At 40.4% G+C, this 21774-nt stretch overlaps 1 protein-coding gene across 2 annotated transcripts in view; it reads left to right on the top strand.

The window, feature by feature from the left end:
- Nucleotides 1-21774, top strand: part of CNTNAP5 (contactin associated protein family member 5) — an 802816-nt gene that overhangs the window by 673199 nt on the left and 107843 nt on the right. For both annotated transcript variants that reach the window (XM_039218226.1, XM_039218225.1), the window contains exon 17: nt 9607-9825. In XM_039218226.1, the coding sequence (XP_039074157.1) occupies nt 9607-9825 (219 nt within the window). The remainder of the gene's footprint in view (nt 1-9606; nt 9826-21774) is intronic.

The raw sequence follows: 21774 nt of genomic DNA, 5'->3' as shown, positions 1-21774 counted from the left end.
TCTCTATACCCCTTGCCCACTCTCACTCTGCCTTTCTGTCTCTCAAAAATAAATAAACATAAAAATTTTTCAAAATAGAGCATTCCTCAAACTCCCATAGATGCCTATTACAGTGTCCTTTTTCTGTCCATGGGTACTCTTTACCTTCGACTTTAAACTTCCACACCGCAAAACTTTTTCAATACAATTTTCATGGAAAGCTGAATGTGTAATTATTGTGCACTCTATTCACATTTGGGGTCTAATTTTTTATTATACTTTTCTTTAATGTTTAAAAATATTTTATTTATTTTTGAGAGAGATAGAGTATGAGTGGGGGAGGGGCAGACAGAGGGAGACACAGAATCTGAAACATGTTCCAGGCTCTGAGCTTGCTGTCAGCACAGAGCCCGATGTGGGGCTCGAACTCGTGAGCCATGAGATCATGCCCTGCACCAAGCCAGACACCAACCGACTGAGCCACCCAGGTGCGCCTAATTTTGTATTATACTTTTGTTCTGAAAGTAATTTCCTGATTTATTTCCCACCATTAGGAGTGTGTGACTATCCAATCAGAATTCCCATTGTTTCCCTGCCACTTCACTGTAAGCAGTGTGGTATATTTCCTGAATTTTACACCAGGATATGGATCATTTTCTAACATCCCCTCTTCTATAGAAGTTATAGTCCTTAGTGATCATAAAGCTAAATGAAGAATAATAGAAATGCAAATGGCAAAATGTCCTCATATTGAACTCCTATATGTGATCATGCCAATAAAATGTTCCAACACAAAAAAGAAAAGACAATGTAGGACATGAAAATTTTTTAATTTTATTTATTTTTCATTTTTTTAATGTTTCTTATTTATTTCTGAGAGAGAGAGACAGCGTGAGCAGGGGAGGGTCAGAGAGAGAGGGAGACACAGAATCTGAAACAGGCTCCAGGCTCTGAGCTGGCTATCAGCACAGAGCCCAACGCAGGGCTCGAATCCATGAACCGTGAGATCATGACCCGGGCCAAAGTTGGATGCTTAACCGACTGAGCCACCCAGGCGCCCCGAAAATTTTCTAATTTTAAAATGAGAAGGGCAAAACCATACCTGCATATTGGTGTGTTCCAGTAAAAGTCATATTAAAATTTCTGTTCCTTTGACTTTATTTCTGCAAATTTATGGATAACTTCATCAAAACTGATGGTCTTCACATGTACATGTTCAAAAAACACTATAACCAGATTTGTCCATCTGTCTTCTCTTATACTGATCAAAGGATACTTCTACTAATTTTAAATTTAAAATATTTTTTCACATCAAGCAACAGACATGTAAATTTTAGGAAAGGTTTTAAACATAAAGATACGCTTGACAGAGAGCCACCTCTCGCTTAGTTGGCAGGGTATCTGATTCTTGGTTTCGGCTCAGGTTATGGCCTCCTTGTTTGTAGTTTCAAGCCCCATGTGGAACTCAGCACTGCTGGTGGGAGCCTACTTGAAATTCTCTCTTTTCCTTTCCCTCTCCCTCTGCCCTTCTTCTACTTTCTCTCTCCCCCTCTCTCTTAAAATAAATAAATAAACTGAACAAATTAAGTTTGGTAGATATTCATAAAATATTTTATTCTACCATAAATGCCAGGAATTGCAATTCTTTCTATGTGTTTTCTTCATAATTCTAACACCTTTTAAATATCTCTGCAATCATTAAAAAAATCCACTAAAATTTTTGCCTGGAAAATTCATCACAGATTACTGTTCTATTTGGTAAAATCTCATGGAGTTCCTAAAGGTTTGGACTTGCTCGAGCTCTCTGGGGTGCAATTTGTGTCCACAAGGCCTGTGATAATGTGTATTTGTGTATTCCAACAATAGTTTTGAGATAAACGATGATAGCACAAGAATTCTACAAGTGAGCAATAAGAAGTTGGATTCTTACTTTTAAAACTAAGCACATATATTTGAGTCTGCATGTTCAGGAGCCAAAGGTATAAATGGAGTTCTCTGCATTAACTTCCCTCTCAAATATAATATTTATTAAGTGGTAAGTAATAAAATGTGCTATTTGAAGCTTACATATACATTATTAAAAATTCATACTGACATCAGCATTTGTGAGAACTTAGACCAACAAAAGGTTGTTTTTTTTTTTTTTGAGGAGGAACGTTTTTTTCCCTGAGATTGTTTAGAATTACTGCTTTCAGTTGCTTTTGCTGCTTTTCCAATTTTCTATACTCAGTGTCCCCCCTTACATCTAAAAAAATGGACTCTTCCCACCATCTTTCCCTTGTTATGCCCATGACCATGAAGGGTGTGCTAGTCATTAGATGTCTCATTTATCTGTGTCTAAATTTTTTAATATTTATTTATTTTTGAGAGAGAGAGAGTGCAAGCAGGGAAGGGTCAGAGAAAGACGGAGACACAGAATCAGAAGCAGGCTCCAGGCTCTGAACTATCAGCACAGAGGCCCACTCAGGGTTCGAACCCAGAAGCCATGAGATCATGACCTGAGCCGAAGTCAGACACTTAACCTACTGAGCCACCCAGGCGCTCCTCATTTATCTGTGTCTAAATGGATGTTTTCTGTAGTTTGATTAAGGCATTTGACCCATATTACAATAATGATCTGACTGCATGAAATACCCTTGAAAGTATAAGTAATGTCTTAGCAACAGAAGCTTGGAAATTTGAGAGCTCCAGGAAAAGAGCACAAAAAGCGCTAGCTGGAGGAGGTGACTGAAGTGTTTGTCCCAGCCCCTTGCAAATCACCAAGTAGCTAAGTGTTTCTTTTGCAGTTATAGCACAATACGTACAAGGAAAGAGATCTCCTTAATTGGTAGTTTTAACCTCCTTTTACTCTAACGATTTAGACCATTAATGGGAGGAAGCTCTTGTGGCTTTAATGTGAAATAAGATCTCTCATATCTAACTTGACCAGGCTCTGAAAGTGTGGAGTTGAGTGCCAACCATTGCATAATATGGATATAATAACCTCAATGTAAATTTAATAAAAAGCAGACCCTAAGGCCTTTTGATTCATTAAAACAGCAGCAAATGTCATAGCATATTATCACAAGGTAATGAGCAATGATTTAGTGTTAATTACATTTCAATGTCCAATTTGTTTGTACTTTCTTGTACTGCATTTTGTCCTTTTGGTCGTACAGAAATGTTTAAATGCAGGTGGTATTCAATGTGATGAAAACTTTAAAATCCATTGGCATAATTGTTTGCTGTATACTTTTTTCACCAGGTTGAAGAGCATATATGTTTTTGAAACAAGTTATTATATAAAAATTTAAAGCATAAGACTTCATGATTTTCAAAATATTTTATTTGATTGTTATTATTTAAAAAGCAAAAAATAAATTGGAAGAAATCTTGCATTTCTTATTAATGGCCACACTCATCCTATGCCTTTTCTGCAGATAGATTGTTCACCCTAGGGGTTCATAACAAGATACTTCTACAGAGCAGCTACTTATAAAGGAAATGGTCTTTAAACACATGAAGTGGCTGAGAATAGATTTCTCTTCCATCCCCAAGGAGTGTTCCTCTATAACTATCAGGACAGGAACTTCCAAAGTTGATATATCCATATTGTTCGACAGGGAACAAGACGTGTCTCTGAAATTTTCAATCCATTTCCTTCTGGGTCACTTTCAGCTAACAACCCCTGTGAATTCTGTAGTGTTGAGATTAATCCATATTCTAAGAGAAGCAAGATATTTTGCAATGTCCTCAAGTCTTATTAGTGGATCTGGTTCAAATGAGACTGAGGAATAAAATCAGCTGTTTTGACAGTTATCTCACAACGGCCATGCTGATGGAAATCAGTATTTGGGAGGAGGCAAGGAGGAGCAGAAAGGCATGGCTGTTGAGAGTCAAGGGGTCATAGTGGAGAGAGCCTGTTGCTTAGAAGCCCATGTGGATTCAAACTGGCATTACTCTGAGTTGAACTGTGAGCATGTCCTTCACCCCTTTAGTGCTTACTTATGCAAAAGGGGGTTTATGACACCCATATGCAAATCAGATATATTTGGCTGCAAGTCAAAGGAAACTTGGGGGCGCCTGGCTGGATTCGTTGATTAAGCATCAGAGTCTTGATCTCAGCTCGGGTCATGATCTCATGGTTTGTGAGTTTGAGTCCCATGCCAGGCTCTGTGTTGATGGTACACAGCCTGATTGGGATTCTATCGCTCCCTCTCTGTCTGCACCTCCCCCATTCAAGTTCTCTCTCTCAAAATAAGCAAATAAACTTAAAAAAATAGAAAACTCAATATGAACTGGCAGATGCAAGACTGGAATTCATTAGTACAGGAACATGTGACTAAGTCCAGAATTGGCAGGGCACTTTGTTTCCGGTTGGATTCATCAGTTTAGTAATTTTATCTGTGGCTTAATTTATTTCTCTTCCTGCACTGATTTTTGAATACCTACCTCAGTCTAAAGCTACTGCACCTTCAAGGGAGAGCTACATTTTAGCTGGTGGGAAATCACTTCTTTGCCAGCTATGCACACAATCCTGCTGGTATGCCACTCACTTAACTATTATGACTAATGCCCTTGGTCGTGAAAGTAAAGATTGCCGATTGGTTTTGCCAGAGCTCACCTTTACACCTGGAAGGGGGACTAGCTTTCCCTAAAGACTATAAAGGAGGGAAAAGAATTTCCTTCTTAACTTTTCAGTTCTTGGCTGAGACCCCTGTAGTAAAAGAGTAACAAGAGAAAACAAACAGAAGTTTATTCACATGCACACACCATGTATACACGGGAGATGCACAGAGAATAATGAGTAACTCATAGAGGTGGTTCAGAGCTACAGCTTACTGGAGTGTATAGGGGGCTCAGTCATTTAAGCTGCCAACTCTCGATTTCAGCTTAGGTCATGATCTTGTGGTTTCATGAGTTCGAGCCCCTCATTCGTCTCTGCACTAGCAGTACAGAGTTGCTTGGGATTCTCTCTCCCTCTTTCTCTGCCCTTCCCCCACTCGCACTGTCTCTGTCTCTCTCAAGTAAATAAATAAACTCAAAAAAATTATAGAAAAAAACTACAGCTTATTAAACAGCATGTTCAACAGAGAATAATAACTTTATGGAGAGATAATCAGACAAAAGAAGGCAGTTTTTAGGTTTCAAAGAGCAGAGATAAAGACTAGTTAGTAGTGTTTGCTATGCAGAGGTCTTTTGTAGGCTGAGAGGGTCTAAAGTTGTCTCCAAGTAATTAGCTTTTTCTGCCTGGTAGAGAGGGGAGGAAGGACATCTTTGTAAAATTATGTCCTGCTTTAAATATCCAGGAGGAGAGCAGAGAGCTTTCCTCGTCTATGCTTCTTCTCAGCTGCCTCAGAATCAACCTGATTTTAAAGTAGCTTTTTGGGGGGTGGCTTATTCTGCTGGCCTTCAAGCCTATGGAAAAAGTGAATGAGATATACATATTTCATATATGTTATATAGATATGGAGACATATATATGATATATGGAGATATATATGTGATATACATGGAGAAATACGTATACATGAAATACATCCATATATATAATATACATATACATATCGGGGGAAAGAGAAAGAAAGACTTGAGTTGTGATGTTTAGTGGTATCATATCAAGAATATTACTCCCCAAAAAGAAAAGATTACCAAATATGATGAGAATTTGAAGATGGAGTCCTCAGATCCTCAGAGATTGATAAAATTAATACTAATAATAATTCGGTTTATACATTACTATAATATAATCTTAGACTAAATTATTGAGTGTCTGTTCTGATTCGACACTATACTAAACACTTCCCATTTATTATTCATTTTGCTTTCAAACACTCCTGTTGATGATCATAAAAATACTGTGCAATTTTTTCATTGTTCAACTCCTACTTCAATCTGCAGATAGGAAGGTGACCCTACTTAGTAACAGGCCCTGAGTCACACTGCCGCTAGGAGTCAGACTCCAGAGTCAACACACCTCTCTGCTCCTTTATCCGCTTTGCAATCCTTCCTCAACATCCAAGAATGCTAAGACTCCAGAGAAAATAAAGTTTTCTTCATGATTTGCGACATAAGACATTCAGGAAGTCCCTGAAATTTTATGCAAAGGGTATGTGCTTTTTACCTGGAGTTTCCATCAGATCATATGTCTATAAAAATGTTTAATGATATGTCATCTAGTTCATGTTTCTTATATTATAGATGCACACATAGAAACTCAGAGGTTAAGCAACTTCTTCTTTGTCCATAAATGGTCCCTGGAATCTCTCTCGTGCCCCACAAGGGGTGGGCGCTGAGGACACAGACATGGTGTTCAAGAAAAGAAGAACTTTATATGGGAGCTCTCCCTTCTTCTCATCTTCTAGAAGTACTTGATAGACACTCTCTTTCACTTATGCACTTTCCTCCACTTAACATATCCCTTCTTCATCAGTCTTTTTGAAAGTACACTGCAAGGGGCACCTGGTAGCTTAGTAGGTTAAGCGTCTGACTTCAGCTCAGGTCATGATCTACAGTTCAATAGTTTGAGCCCCACATTGGACTCCTCACTGACAGTGCAGAGCCTGATTGGGATTCTTTCTCTCTTCCTCTCTGTCTCTCTCTGTCTCTCCCCTACTCACACATGAACTCTCTCTCTCTCTCAAAATGAACAAATAAAAATTTTTAAAAAGTAAGTACATGGTGAGCTCATTGGATTTCATTCATCTGTACATTCTCAGGGCCTAGCAAAAGGACTGGATTGGTAAAAACTCATTGAAGGCTAACTGATACTTTAGCTGTGACTTGAACCATAAGGTGAGTAAATGATGAGAGAAGATATTTGGGAGACAGGTAGGAGAAGGGAAGTCCAGGGGGAAAATCATGCTGGAACTAAGGCTGACCCAGGGCTTCTGGTTTTCCCATCCAGGGCCATCAGGTGACATCCATCCTTTCAGAAAACGAGAGCAGGCTTATGTTTGCCTCATTTGCCCTCCTCCGAGTCACTAGTCAGTGTTGGAGTATCACCCATTTACTCAGATTATTTTTATTCACTTGTATCCAGGCACCTCTATTATATATTCTAAGTTTGCCCTCCACCCCACCCCAGGGGGACTGCCTAGACTTGAGAGACTATTTTTCCCACCATAGGAAGAGCATGTTAAAAAATGAACTCCAGGAACACATCATGTGGATTTAATTCTTAACTCTGCCCCATCTGGGTTGGAACAACTCGTCAGCTCTGTTCCTTCAGGGGTAATATGTTACCTGTCTCATAAGGTGATAGTGAGGCTTAAAATATTAAGGAGTTCATTCATGAAAAGTGCTTACTGGCTCATGGTAAGCACTCAATAAACATTAGCTGTGATTATCACGTTACTGATTCTCCCCCAGTTCTAGGGGAATGAGTGAATAAAGTAGGTCTTTAATAGTGGCCTAAATAAAATTCAATAATAATATATTTTTTAAATCCAAGGAAGTTAAAACCTTGGTATAAACAAAATAAATCTAAAGAAACTTAAAGATTGCATTGAATGTATATGGTGTAACATTTTAATGAATGAACCTTTAGTTGGATGAGAGCTCCCTGTATACAAGCCCTGGGGCTAGATGTCCAATAAACCAGGTGTTCATCTAGAGTTTGCCGACTCGTTGGGGAGACAGACCATAAATAGATCATTATACAACAGGGGGACAAATGTTGGAACAGGGATAAGCCCAGACAGGAAGCCTAACAAGGAGCGGGGTGACAGGGTGACAAGCAGACACAGTGGTAGAACAAGAGCTCTACGAAGGTGTGCTGTCCATGTAGAACTTAACCATGAGACCAGCTTTGCAGGAAGGCTTTTAGCGAAATCGTTAACATTTTTCCTCTCCAATTCTCACCAATCTTTACCTGTGTTCTGTAAAGAGAAATAAATTGAGGACCTAGTTATCTCTCAGTTAGTGTTTATTTGATCTCAAGATGTATAGGACTGTGAGGTGGCATCTGTGGCCTGAATAAGAAACACGAAATGCCTCAAAGGGCCAACTTCACTCCTATTTAATCTTTCAATTGCTGAACCCAATTTGTTCTCTTCAATTATGTCTACTTTGGCTTTATGAGCCAAAGCCGTTTACTTGGAGTACATCTTCTGTGCCAGGCAAGGTCCTATGAACTTCATCAGGATTAATTCATAAACAACCTGACGATGAGGTGCTGTTTTTATTCCCATTTTACTGATGAGAAAATTGAGGTGTGACAAGATTGAAAATGTGCCGTAAGTCATGTAAGTCATGGTGCTCTCAGAGTCCATGCTCTCAAATCCCATTTTAAGGCCTCTACCTTAGTGCCTCCCCTTTGGGTCAGGGTTCACACTGAACAGCATGCAAAACAATTCAACCCTCAGTTACGTGAAGTTCCATCTACTGGGGGCTTCTTATACTGAGACGCATTCTCTGAGTGTGAAGGCTGAGGAGGGTGTAGTCTGGGATGGTATCGGACCTTTGGTGTTACCTGATTATTCAAATCTGGCAGCTGATGTCTTTGTCAAATAGCCATGTCCTGTTTTAGCTCTACTACAGAGGAGACCAAACAGGGTGCTGAGAAGGAAGGCAAGGCCTGGCATCAGAAGGATCCAGGGACTCAAAGGGGACTGTCTTCTCATCAACATCAATTTATAATTTGCCTCTCCCCATCCTTCAAATTTAGAAAATTCTTATGTAGTGATGGAAAATATGAAAAGACCTACTCAATAGAGGAAAATGGAGATGAATCTACTTTTGGAGTCAGATTCTTTGTACTGTCTGTGTTACACTTCTCTGAACTTCGGATTTCTCACCCATAAAATGAGAATGAAAATGATGCCTTTCTCACAGAATTTTTTTAAGGATGAAAATGAGAGGATCTTTGGTTAGTGCTTACTATAGGTGTTCAGCAGTTGTATTCCTGCTTCTTCTCTCTTTTTCTGTCTCTTGCTCAATGGCCATGTCACCATGTCACCACCATCATCACCATCACCACCTCTACCCTCATCACCATCATTATAGTAAATATTATTACCCCTGACTGGCTGACCCTGGCATGTGTGATAGGCAGAACTTTACAGAAGGGCAGAAAAAGTCATGGAAGGTGGATGGGGGCTTGTGTTTGATCCCAGGCACCCCTACTTGCTTGCAGTGATGTGTACTTGACAAAAGCATTCAAACTTTCTGAGTCTCCTTTAAAAAAAAGATCGGCATAAATGATTATAACCACATGTATTAATGAAATAACATAGAGGAGAACACTAGACTTTCAAGTGTTCTTCTCCCTGCGGGAATGTAGCTGGCTCACTAATCCAGTATCTACAGATATCCATGAGGGCACAGGTAAAGCCAAAATAGACCCAGAAAGCCCGAAGCCTTGGCACCAATGCATGTTTATCTGATTGGCATTTGCGTCCTGGGGTCCTATCCTATTAGGCTGAATTCTCACAGTGAGTACCAACTGGGCCAAAGAAAGAGCTTGGAGCTTAGGATTCAGTAGTGTTTACTATTAACACTAATTTCAGTGTCGTAGAGAATTCAGCTGGAGGCCTCTTCACCTCATATTGACCTGCAAGCATTTATACTATTCACTCCAGTGTGCCTGTGCCCTCAGTGCACTGACAACTCCCCTCAACTTTCTACCTGTTTCCTTTATGGTTTCAGCTCCTTCGGAGATCACTTTTGCCATTGATGTTGGGAACGGCCCCGTAGAGCTCATAGTTCACTCTCCTTCTCTTCTGAATGACAACCAATGGCATTACATCCGGGCCGAGAGGAACCTCAAGGAGACCTCACTCCAGGTGGACAGCCTCCCAAGGATGACCAGGGAGACTTCAGAGGAGGGTCATTTCCGATTGCAGCTCAACAGTCAGCTGTTTGTAGGTAAGACACATCTTGAGGCCCCTCTGTACCCAAACCCTCCAAGATCTCTCCATGACCAAGCCCAAGGAGAATTGCGATTTCATTTCAGACTTAAGGAATGATTAGAATATATCATAAAACACTTGTGATTAAAATTTGATTGTATAAATTCCTTTCGAGCCTCATTAGCCACAGAAATAAGAGATCACGCCACCCCTTAGCAAATTTTGAGGTGATCTCAGACTCTTCATATCTTTCCTCCTTGCACATTTTATCTTCAGATGTCTGAGGACTCCTATTGGTTTTCATTCTTAGAGTCAAAATCTACTCATAGAAAAATGATCTATCAGCTATGTACGCCTTAGTAGATGCTGTCTCTAAGTCAGTGAGCCACCTTTACCCTTTCTTGTGATACCTGACTCCTGATAGTCATTGGTAAGTATGCACTAAAACATGTTACAGCATCTCAAAGGGATGTGTCATCAGTCATGGGGGGGGACGGGGGGGACTCTTGTCTGCCACGGGCTTCTTCATACTCCGTGAAATGACATCATGAAGGTGGCTGCCTTACCCTTGCACAAGACAGCAGGCCTGGTTCCGGGGCTGACATCTCTCCATTGGTCAGTCTCTCCCCAGACTCAGAATCAGCCTCTAGACAAGTTGTTCATCTGAACTGATCGCCACTGCTGAAGTGGCGACTTGAACGTCTCAAATGTCACTTAATGAGTCCATTCCTTCCTTCCTTCCTTCATTCCATAAATAGTCACTGAGCACTGAAAACAGGTCAGGCGCCTTGTTAGATGAACGGGCATTGAAAAACAAACTGTGGAATGACATGACTTTTCAAAGAGTTGTGTGTGCCTCTGTGTGTGTAAGAAAGAGAGAGAGAGAGACAGAGACAGAGAGGAAGAGAATTTAGCCACATGAGTCCAGGTAGGAAAGGTCAGCGTCCTTGCTATAATTTAGAAAGGACTTTTTGAAAGTGGTTGAGCAGGGCTTGTAAAGCTGTAAAGTACAAAACATAGCTGTAAATATTAGAGTTATTGTAATATTACCAAAGCTAAGAAGCCGCTCTTATATAAAACTTGAAGTTCAGATGCTTAGAACACCGATATAAGTAAGTCCCAAAATGTGCCACTCAGCCGAGATTTAATTTTCTTTCCTTATTCATTTTTTAACCAACTCTCACACTACATAGCTTTACTACTAGTAATGAAATGCCATCAGCAATCAGTGGGTATTTCTTACCTGTTTCCTTTAAATTGGGTTTTTGGAACTTTTAACTCTGACAAAATCAGTCACTAAAAGCACACCAGCTAAAAGAAAAAAAAAGTAACAAAATATGTCATATTTTCTCTCCTCAAGAGGAATCATATTTCTTTCTTCATCTGTCATGTTTTACCTATCTAGCAGAAGCTATGATATAAGTGATTAAAAGCATTTTTATGATTATAAGGCATTTACTTAATTAATAACCTACATGAGTGATGTGATTTACTCTTAAAATATTTTTGAAAATTTATGTTGCTGTTTTAATTCTATTTAAACATCACCTTTCATTTCTCTGAAGAAGTTTGCTAGTCATCAAGATTTAATGCCTTTTTTGGTGAAATCAATTCAAGTAGTTTGTAATTTTCATAAATTATATTCCGTGCCAAAGTTTAATTTATCTTCAGGCAGCATTTATGAATCTTCCTGGAGGAAAGGTGTATATAAAGATGGAATAATATTTTTTATCCTTTCATGCAAATTTCATGTCATTATGAAATTATCATATGACGTGAATATGTGATAAACTTTGTGCAAGTCAAAAAGGGAAAAGACACAGCTGCGTTTCGTGGCGGCTTTTTATCTCCAGACATTTCAGTGGAATTGATCACAAATGCAGTTAGTTGTAGAAGCATGTTGATGGATCTGGAGGACGTATCTTGCTCGAGCTGAAGCCAAGGTCAACTGTGGTGAGAACACCTGCTTCTGTGATGTTTCTCTCCAGTAAGTTCCATCTCAGATGTTACTCTGCTTTATTGAATTTGTCTTAATGTACTTGAAGACGAAAAAACAAAGTGCTGTTGGAGGTCATTTTAGTCTGTCGGTTTGAATCCTGTTGTTTAGCATAGAGCAATGCGCCCATTTAGAAATGTGTCAGATGGTCAAACATGCTGAAGTCCCAGTATTTCCATTTTGTATAATTCAGTGGTTCAAAAAAAAAAAAAAAACAGAACCCACCTCCTTAGCTCCAGCAGTCAAAGTGAAGAATTGCATTCCTTGTCATTCAGAAATTTAGAGACACTAGCTAGTTATATTTGCAAGGCAGAAAAAAGATCTCATTGGTGGGTACTTCTTCATAGGGATAGATTGAAGGTAGCGGTACTTAAATATTCATTTGCATTTGTCTGTCTGCATATCTTTAGCCAGGAAAGGATCTTTCAATCAAAACAGAGTGTCTTTCAGCATACTGATCGCTGGTTAATGTGTGCTGGTGAGTGCTTCCTGAGTACCGGAAACAACTTGAATTTTATAGAAGAGGGTGGATGTCCTCACACTGCCCCTGTCATTGGAATGTGACAAGTTAAAGTGCTCATACATGAGTCAATGCATGCTCAATTCCTGGAGTCAGTATTTTTATCCTCAGAATTTTATCTCCACGATAGTTAGGGACATTGGCAACCATGTCATCCCACTGGTCACATTTTTTTTTAACAGAGTAGAAGAAACTTAACACATAGATTCTGAAACGTGTGCTGTAAGCGCATCATCGTCACATCGTGGAGACTCCTGTAGGTTTCGCCCCTCTGCCTGCTGTTCCCTGTTCCCTACGAATGTGCCAGTCGGTGTTCAGATGAGGCAAGAGGAATCCAAGAGCTAGCGCCCACTGCTGGAAGTGAAACATGTGGATGCGTGTCCCAGGTCAATTGCCAATAGGCCGCACGACCTTGGTAGAAAACGGCTAGCCTCGGGATAGCCATTGCCTTTATCTGCAGAATGGAAACAAAGGGTCTGGTAACTGATCCCTCAGGATTCGAGGACTTGTGATTTCCATTATTTGTAGTAAGAAAGCAATCATCCTTATCCTCATCCTCCCCGAATCGTACACTGAGTTTTTCCAAATTTGCTACAATTAAAGAATAGACGTTTTGTAAAGATGGGGGCCTCTGAGTCTCATTTTCATGTGATTTTTCTAGCTTCTAATTTTTTTCTTGTTTGTCTTTCATGGACTTTTGTTTCGGAGTTTGGTTTGTTGTTGTTATTGTTTCAGGTCTGTTGTTTATGTATATCAAAGTGAACTGAAGTTGTTCCCAATTTGTAGCTCCTTGGGGAAAATACTAGACTATGAAAGAAAACAAAAAGATTCTTGATACATCATAAAGTTTAAAAAGATCCCTAACCTGTTGTTACCACCTCCATCCTGGTGGGGAATGTTTATTCCTACTTCCAGTGAAACATGGCTGATTTGGCGGGGTCAGTGATGAAGCCAGGCAGGAGAGAGCACGGTAACATTGAGCCCTGGTACCACATAAGTGGCTTCTCTGTGGCAAAATGCAGCCACACACACGGGCTGCCAGTGTCCCTATGAAAAGTCACTTCCTTTCTCCTGGTGAGTGCCTCAGGGGATGGTTTCCTGACGCAGGCCAGTATTTTCTATTTGAGAGGATATAATGTGTGTCAAAGCACAGGAGAAGGAAGATATCCCCTTCACATTAAAAAGTAACCAAAACATCACCTTTTAGCCTATTCATTATAGAAGCCACTGTGCTTGGAGGGTGCTACTTACCATTACGTCTGCCATTAACAGAAAGTAAAAAAAAATCACTGTCTTCTCAACATCCTATACATTTCTGGTTATAACATCTAACTTGCCAAACAAGTTTAGTTTTCCAAAGGTAAGGAATACACCAAGTATACTTGAATTGTTTTTCTTAGTAAAACAATACCTGATTTCTGACATTCCCCCTTAATACAAGAAATGCCAGAAATGGTTGTTGGTGAGTTTAAGAAGTGGGTAAGAGACCTCAGAACATGGCCAGGGAGAGTCCCAGAAACACTTTGCTTCATTGCTACATATGAAATACCTAGAGGAACAGCCAGTATCCACAAAACAATGATGGAGAACTTCCCGGTTCCTCATGCATTTCCCTTCTCCAATCCGATACCCTTGCTCCACAAACTCACACTCTTATCACTCGAAAGTGTTTTGAAAGAAATTGGCTCTATTTTTATATTCAGAGGAGTGGATGATTAAATCAACTCCTCCTGCAGAATTTTGTCTCTTCCTTAAGGTGTTCAGAGTTGAATACGTTTAATATATACCAGTAGCCTGTTGTAGTGTTTTTTGCCCCCCTCCACACCAAGGGTCCAGAAACTTATTTGAAATGTTTACCTTCAAACTCTTCTGCTTTAACTGAAGCTTATTTCATCATATGCTGGTCTGCATTGGATTGATAATGGAGCAATTGAAGGACATGTTAAGTTTTCTTATTTGGTTTGTTTGATTGATGCATTGATTGCCTTTGTTAAAATGTTATCACAAGTCCTATTGTCTTTTTTAAAGGAAGTACATTATGGCCGGTGGGGTCATTTTCTCATGCAACCCAGGGAGAGAAACCCTGAGATTAAGACCACACAAAACCCAATGTTAGGACCAGTTTTCCTGATTCCTCAGGCGCTGCCAGTCATCAAACTGTATGACTCGGTAAAGAAAAAATTAAGGCAGTGTCATTTACGTAGCACTGGGGTGATAATCATAAAAAGAAAGTAAATCCAGATCTTTCTGGAAAATAAAACCAATACTCGCTGATATTCAAGGGCCTGATCTGAGGGACGGAGGGAGGTGAGAAGTTGGTTGTGCCTTTTCCTAAGCCAAGATGCCATTGAGCTAGCAACCAGAGAAAGTCCAGGTCAGTAAAAAAAGAAGACCCAACAAGGCCTGTGGAAGCGGGGACCCTACCTGCCACCTAGCCTGGTGATCTTGTTTGGGTTTCTATAAAGCTTCGGTGACAATGGAGGATTCAGAGAAGGAGGCCAGAATGCTTCTGAGCAGAGTGATGGAGGGGAAGAAATGTAACCATGATCCTCTGCAAAGTGTTATTGGCAGATTTACGCTCCGTTCTCATGTGGTCACCAAGTTCCTTCTAATCCAGGAAGGACGGGAGTTGGCTTCAAAGCCACGTGTGTAGGGAAGGCAGTTTTGTAGAAGAGATGAGAAGTGCCACGTTTCCATTCAGCTTCTTCCTCCATCAGCCACATGTCCAGCTGCATGGTTAGGGTGATCGCAGGACATATTTCTGATGCAGAGAGAGGCTTAGGAACCCATGGTAGACACAGGGACAAGCTGCCAAGGTCCCCTTTCAAGAAGGACTTGCCCTGCCACAGGAAGGTAGCTGGCAGGCAGTCTTCACATGCCTACCCCTTCAGTCACTGCCTTGACTGCAAAGAAGCACCAGGGCAGAGTCACATCCTTGGCAAGGGGGCCCACGTGCAACGACCATTTGAGTCCAGGGTATAAAGGTTTGGCCATTTGGGCCAAGGAGGTACATCTCTGTAGGGCTTTTCTAGATCTAGTGTTCTCTATGGGCCGTTCTAGTCCATTGTCAGGCCTGCACTGTCACTCACACCTCCTGGGCCCACTCCTGTTTCCTTCCCCTCCGTCCACAGGTGTGGTTCCCAAGGGCATCTCTCACATACCTCTCCCCCTTTAACTCCACCCACTGCCTGCTTGCTGGAGAGCCTAACCTGAGCCAGAATGGTATAGATTTCTTGCACACGATACACACACACACACTTTTTTTTAATCATAGTAATCTTCTTAAGCAAAATGTATTCCTCCTTTCTCCCCAAGATTAGCCATAATATAATGCCCTGTCCCCCTTTCTTCTCTGAAACACTCTTTAAAGCTGATGGATTCCTTAGAGTCAAGTATGCATTGTTTTCATTCATACCTTTTTAAAAATGTTTTATTTATTATATTTTTTTTGAGAGAGACAGAGACAGAAAGCCAGTGGGGAAAGGGCAGAGAGAGAGGGAGAACAGAATCCGAAGCAGACTCCAGGCTCTGAGCTCTCAACCCAGAGCCTGACTCGGGGCTTGAACTCACGAACTGTGAGATCATGACCTGAGCCAAAGTTGGGAGCTTAACTGACTGAGCCAGCCAGGCGCCCCCTAATTCATACGTCATTGATGGTCCTGTCCTTCAGAGTAAGATGGGCACCTGTACCCTGATCTACCTGGCAGACTCTTCTTCACTAATGACATGGCTTTTTGCCTCTTCAGATGAACTTTCTTCTCACAGGGGAGTGTATTTCCAGCTCCACCCTCTGCCTGTCACATGCCCGTCACCCCAGGTTACAATGATCTGGTTATTGCCTCTCTCCCCTCTAGGGGCTCCCTTGTGGGCAGAGTATCTAATGTACCTTTACACCCTTGTACCTGGTGAAGGTTCTCTGATATATTTTGAGTTCAGTGAATAACCAATGAATGGAAGAGATGGAATGCACAGTTTCAAACGCTGGTCCTGCCACCACTAGCTTTATTGTAAGTCAGTTACCTTTACCGAGCCTCAGTAATTTCATCTGCCTACTGGGCTTAATAATCAATATTCCACAAATCAGTTAAAAGATTAAAATTTTCTCCTACTTGGAATTCTCTATCAAGGTTTATTAATTGGGAGTTGCAAGAAAAATCATCTTAAATGGGAAATTACTTGTAGCCCCGCCACAGCAGGATAATGAGGCACTGCTTTGCCTGGAAATTTATGAGGTTTGACATTTAAAGGACACATTCAATTAGTGTAAAAGCTCCCAGGGGAGGGATCTTGCCCCACACTGGGTTTTATCCCTTCTTTGTACAAATCAGCAAAAGTGTACCCACACGGTAGTGTATCTGATGTGTGAACGTCTCAAAAGCTGGGGTAAGATCTTTGTAAAAGGGAAAGTTACAACTGCTGTTGTCTTAGCAACTAGCTTTTCAAAGGTAAAGGAATTTTCAAAACCGGGCTTTCAGCTTGTTACATGGTATACACACGCTTGCTCTGAGGTGTTTTCACTGGATTCGCATTGGGGTTACTATTGTTTTCCCTGTGCTCTGGTGGGTGAAGATGGGCTCATTTATCACATCCGAAAATGTGCCCAGACAAGTCTCTCTATTTGTGATTCAAAGGATCTGTAAGTTTCATGAAACAGACTGAAAGCCGACCCCATCCGACACCCATTTGTGAAGACATCTGAGCAGTCATGACCTTCAGCAACTGTCCTCTTAGCCAGTGAGGCAGCAGCAAAAAGCCAAACCAGTTCTTTTCTTTTTTTCAATTGAAGTAGTTTTCAGTTTTTGTTTTAATCGAAGTAACATTTTAAGCCAATTGAAGTAACATTTCGCTCTTTCAAGTTTCAGCCTTATCCTCTCTTCTTTCCTTGTCCCAAACACCTAAGGATCAATACATTCTTTCTAGCAGGCTATGCACTGTTTTTTTCTGGATTGGGGAGAAAATGTTTACTGCAAGGTGTCTGATCCCCCTTTCCATTTGCCACTGTGTCCTTCCTCTTTCCTCTCACTATTTCCTTTTGGTCAAATTCATTTAAAAAATATTTTCTGAATGTATATTCTGCTATCAGCCCTGGGCTAGACAACTGGAGCTTGAAAACGGATAAGATCCGTTTGCTATTAAAGAAGTACAGGCTGTGAATGGGGAGCAGAGGCTTTAAGCCAGGTCCCTTAGGATACAGTATGGGGTTTCATACCCAAGGGGAGGTGACAGAGTTCAGGGCGTGCGGCTCTCAAGTCTAATCAGGAAACAGCTTCCAGACCTTATCCCTCATACACTGTGTGCAATGATTCCTTGTCTCCCCCCCACCCCTGCTTATGCTGGGGGAATAAAGTTAGCATGAGACTTAGTACAGTCTCTAAGGAAATCAGTGCTTAGAAGGCATCCTGCGATGTGTGTGCACTGCTTAGTGTGCAGGGAACGTATCTCTCAGCTTGGCCGGTCACTCACTTATTCAGGTTTCCAGGAGTACAACTGAAGCCCAAATGTCCAAAAACCCCAAAGAAACCAGGGCTTTCCTGCCCTGTGGTTTATTTGGACACCCATGAGTGGTCACTTCCTGCGGAAGCTTCAGGACAGCACATTCCCTGCTCCCATATGCATTGCACCAGAGCCCTGCTTTAAGCTCTGATGCATCTTAAAGTAGTGAGATGGCGGTCTTTTCAACAATGGGGTCAAGTGCCACTGTGCTTTCCATTCCCCTTGCCATCTCCCAAAACTGTTGTTCTCAGAGACTCCTCCCTCCCTGCCTTTCACCTTCATATCCCTCCCTGGGAAATTAAGTTATCAAATAGGTGGGTGTTGATGCTATTGTCAGGGTGAAGTTATTGTCCTGAAGGCAGATTTGGCTGTGGGCCCACTGGGTGCTCACCTACACAATCCTGAGGAAGAAAAAGCTTTTGCCCTATACGAGCGCCTTTCTAAAAGCTATAGTGCAGGTCAGTGGACTGATTATATTTATGTGAGTTTCCATTTCTTTTCCCAACAGTCCCAACATTCTGGGGTCCCTGACATCCACAGCTCTTCCATTCCTCCAGAGCATCCTGCATAATGTTTTTGCTTGAGTTCCATCATTTCTTCTCCAGGCCTATTCACTTTCTTTTTCTCTGCTCCCTTCTTTTCAGCAAAGCTATCTTCCTTCCTTCTTTTTGTTCCTGAAGGCCATTTAATCTCTCTGGATACCTGCATCCCAAGATGCTTCATGTTTACAAAGACTACACACTCCCCATATTATTATTATTATATTATTATTATTATTATTACGTGTCCCAGTTATTATACACTGTGAAATGAAGACTTGTCCATCACAGTTTTGTAACTTCTCATAATAAGTAACATTTTAACTGATGTTTGTAATATGTGTCAAAATACAATCTTCAAGGGCCACCTGAGTGACTCAGTCAGTTAAGCATCTGACTCTTGATTTCAGCTCAGGTCATGATCTCAGGAACCTTAGGATTCTCTCTCTCCTGCTCTCTCTGCCCCTCTTTCACTTATGTTCTCTCTCTCTCTCTCTCTCTCACTCAAAATAAATAATCATTATATTATTTACTCATAATGTAAAATCATGAGTCTTGCAAATAGAAAATGAACTTGTGTCAGATATTTTATTTTATTTAACTCATTTGTTAGTGAAGAAGCCAGTAAGATGTGAGGGCCAGTTCACAGAGCATCTGAAAATCTAGGATATGTATAGGCAATTCAACAACAACAAAAAAGTTAGGATCAAGTTTCGGTGTTATATATATAAGTGTTCTTCAAATCAGACCCTCCCTAGTGTTATCTGTTCTACTGGAAAGAATTTGTATCTCTACTAGATCAATGTCACCCATGTTTTTTGCTTTACTTCCAAGATTCAGCTAAGTTTTTTTGTTTTGTTTTGTTTTGTTTTGTTTTTTTTACTGGCAGTAGAACACACACATTTGATGGTGTGTCCCTCGTCACACTGAAGCCATCACCTCCCCAAAGAAAGCTTGGGATAAGGAAAAGACCCAATGTGACCACTGCACAAATGCATCAAAATGTCATGACAGTGTTAATTGATTGAACTGTGAGAACTGGTTGACCCTGACCTGCCATTGCTACTCTCCTATTTAGTGAATTGCAGGCTTTTAAAAAATATTATAGGGTCCCCTGTTGTCACCCATAGAATCACTCTGGGTCTGGTGAAATGTTGGGGAAAATTCTTACAGTTTATAATTATAGAGCCTTATTTCTTTAAATGAGTCTGTGCTTTACCTCCTGAGATGATATCTGTTCTCAGCAGGGCATGCTGATGAAAACTAGCCAGTGACCACCAGAGGCCCTCGCCTATAGGAAACCCAGACATTGATGCTAATAGGCCAAGGATGTGTCCAGGCAGCCAGCTGAGAAGAATGCAGGTGCCCCAGCTGACTCTAGAAAAGACTTGGAGCTCAGATGGTATTTTTTCATCCACTCACCCTTGTAAGAAGGACAGTAATCCCTCCCCATTCACGAGAGCCTTTTGTAACTTGTCTTTAAAGCTGCTTTTGATAGTGATTTTTAGTCTTCAAAAACTGTGGCAGAAGGGAGCATGGTGAGGCATGGCTTGGCACTCATCTTGCCAAAATGGGAGATGACCATGTTTGTCAGAATGGCTTCTGTGGCTGCTCTAGACCCGCAGTTAGGATGATGGGAATGTTCCTGCCCATCATCTTGATATATTTTCAGGGCTTCCTCCAGATAATAATGCGAAATAGCAATCAGCCACCTTGAACTGCAGTGGGATTCATTCCCTGTGGCTCCACATTAGCCAAAAACACAGAAGTGCCATCCAAGTGCTTGCTTGTTTCCTTCCCCCTCCTCCTGGGGATAAATAGTAACCAAATGAGGATTTCCACAGAATGCACTCTGCCTGGGCAAAGTGTTGTGCCTTACCACCATCATGCTAAAAAGAGAGCAAATGTTTGCTTTCAGCTAGTAGTCTTGAAGAAAAACAACAACAACAACAAAAAAGCAAGCCTCTTTACACAAAACCCAAGTCGCAAGATAAATACTTCCTACACACCTTGACCCACACCCCAGCAAAAGCATGCTGATGCTGAGACAGGTATTTCTTACTGCCCAAATACCACGTGGATTAATAAATGGCTTTCAGCAATGTACACAATTCTGTGGCAAGGAGTTACATTTGAAACTTGATATAAGATTACTTTCAAAATGACTTTTAGAAAAAGGAGACCAACAACATTATACACAATATACATAATAAATGAAAAGATTTATTTTAAATTATACAATCAATATGCAAATACATGTTCACTGAGAATTAGTCAATAATACCTCCAAGTATTCTCATTAGAGGCAAGCGCTATTAGCGGAGTATGAGATTTTCTAGACAGTGTTCAAGGTTCTTACATACATTTAAGTGCCCTTAGGAAACACTGTACAACATTACTATTTATGAGTATATTTACATAAACGATAGATTTATAGGTATTATACCACAGCCTTCTCACTGTTTTTTGTTTGTTTGTTTTTGTTTTTTTACTTCAAATATGCCTCAGAGACCATAGCATGTAAATATAAATAGCATATTAAACTGCTATCTAGTGTTTTACCTAATATTTTCAGTTTCTGCTTGTTTTGTTGCTATGTTTATTTTATGTCCTTGATGCATCTGGAATTTTTTTAAGGTTTTGAGGTAGGATTGTAATTTTACTTATTTTCCAAAATATTTTCCCATCTGTCTATTTCATGGTTCCTCTTCTTCCTAGTTACTTAGAATTCCAATGTATATTATAATGTAAACTCCATCTCTCTATATAAAAGACTCTGTTTCTGGATTTCTTGGAAATTTCTGGTTTCTTGGGGTGCCTGGTTGGTTCAGTCATTAAAGCATTTGACTCTTGATTTTGGGGTTGAGAGTTTCAGCCCCACATTGGCTATCAAGCTTACTAAAACCGAACATAAAATCAAAAGTAAAAGTATACCCCAGAAATGTCTGGTTTCTGTTTTATTTACATAAGTTTTTTTCCCCTAAGTACTGTACCAACATCACACTTACAGGGCATATTTTGATACTAATAGGACAGGTTTCTCTCTACATGCACACACATACACCCCAGTTCTCTTCTGAATCCTGTATGTTAGATTTAGCTCTTCATGTTCTATGAAAATAATTTTGGAGGGCTATTTATTAGATTTAATTGTGTTGGAGAAACTAGCTATACATTACTGACTCATACAGAAGCCTGTTTTATTTCTTCAGGTATCTTTAGGAGCGAAGGTAAAATTGTATTATTTCCTTTCTGTAGATACATCTTGTTAATCTCAAGGTGTTTTGCTGCTTTTGTTGTTAAATACGATCTTTTCCTAACTATTCTCTCTTCCAGTTGGTTATCACTGCTATATAAAACCATGATTGATTTTGTATGTTGATATTTATATCCATCCACATTCTTATGCCTTTATTT

The sequence above is a fragment of the Hyaena hyaena genome, unplaced genomic scaffold, assembly GCF_003009895.1.
Source record: "Hyaena hyaena isolate Hyena2069 unplaced genomic scaffold, ASM300989v1 scaffold_747, whole genome shotgun sequence".
Lineage (NCBI taxonomy): Eukaryota > Metazoa > Chordata > Mammalia > Carnivora > Hyaenidae > Hyaena > Hyaena hyaena.
The sequence above is the reverse complement of the archived record's forward strand: the minus strand, read 5'-3'. Positions and strand labels throughout refer to the sequence as shown.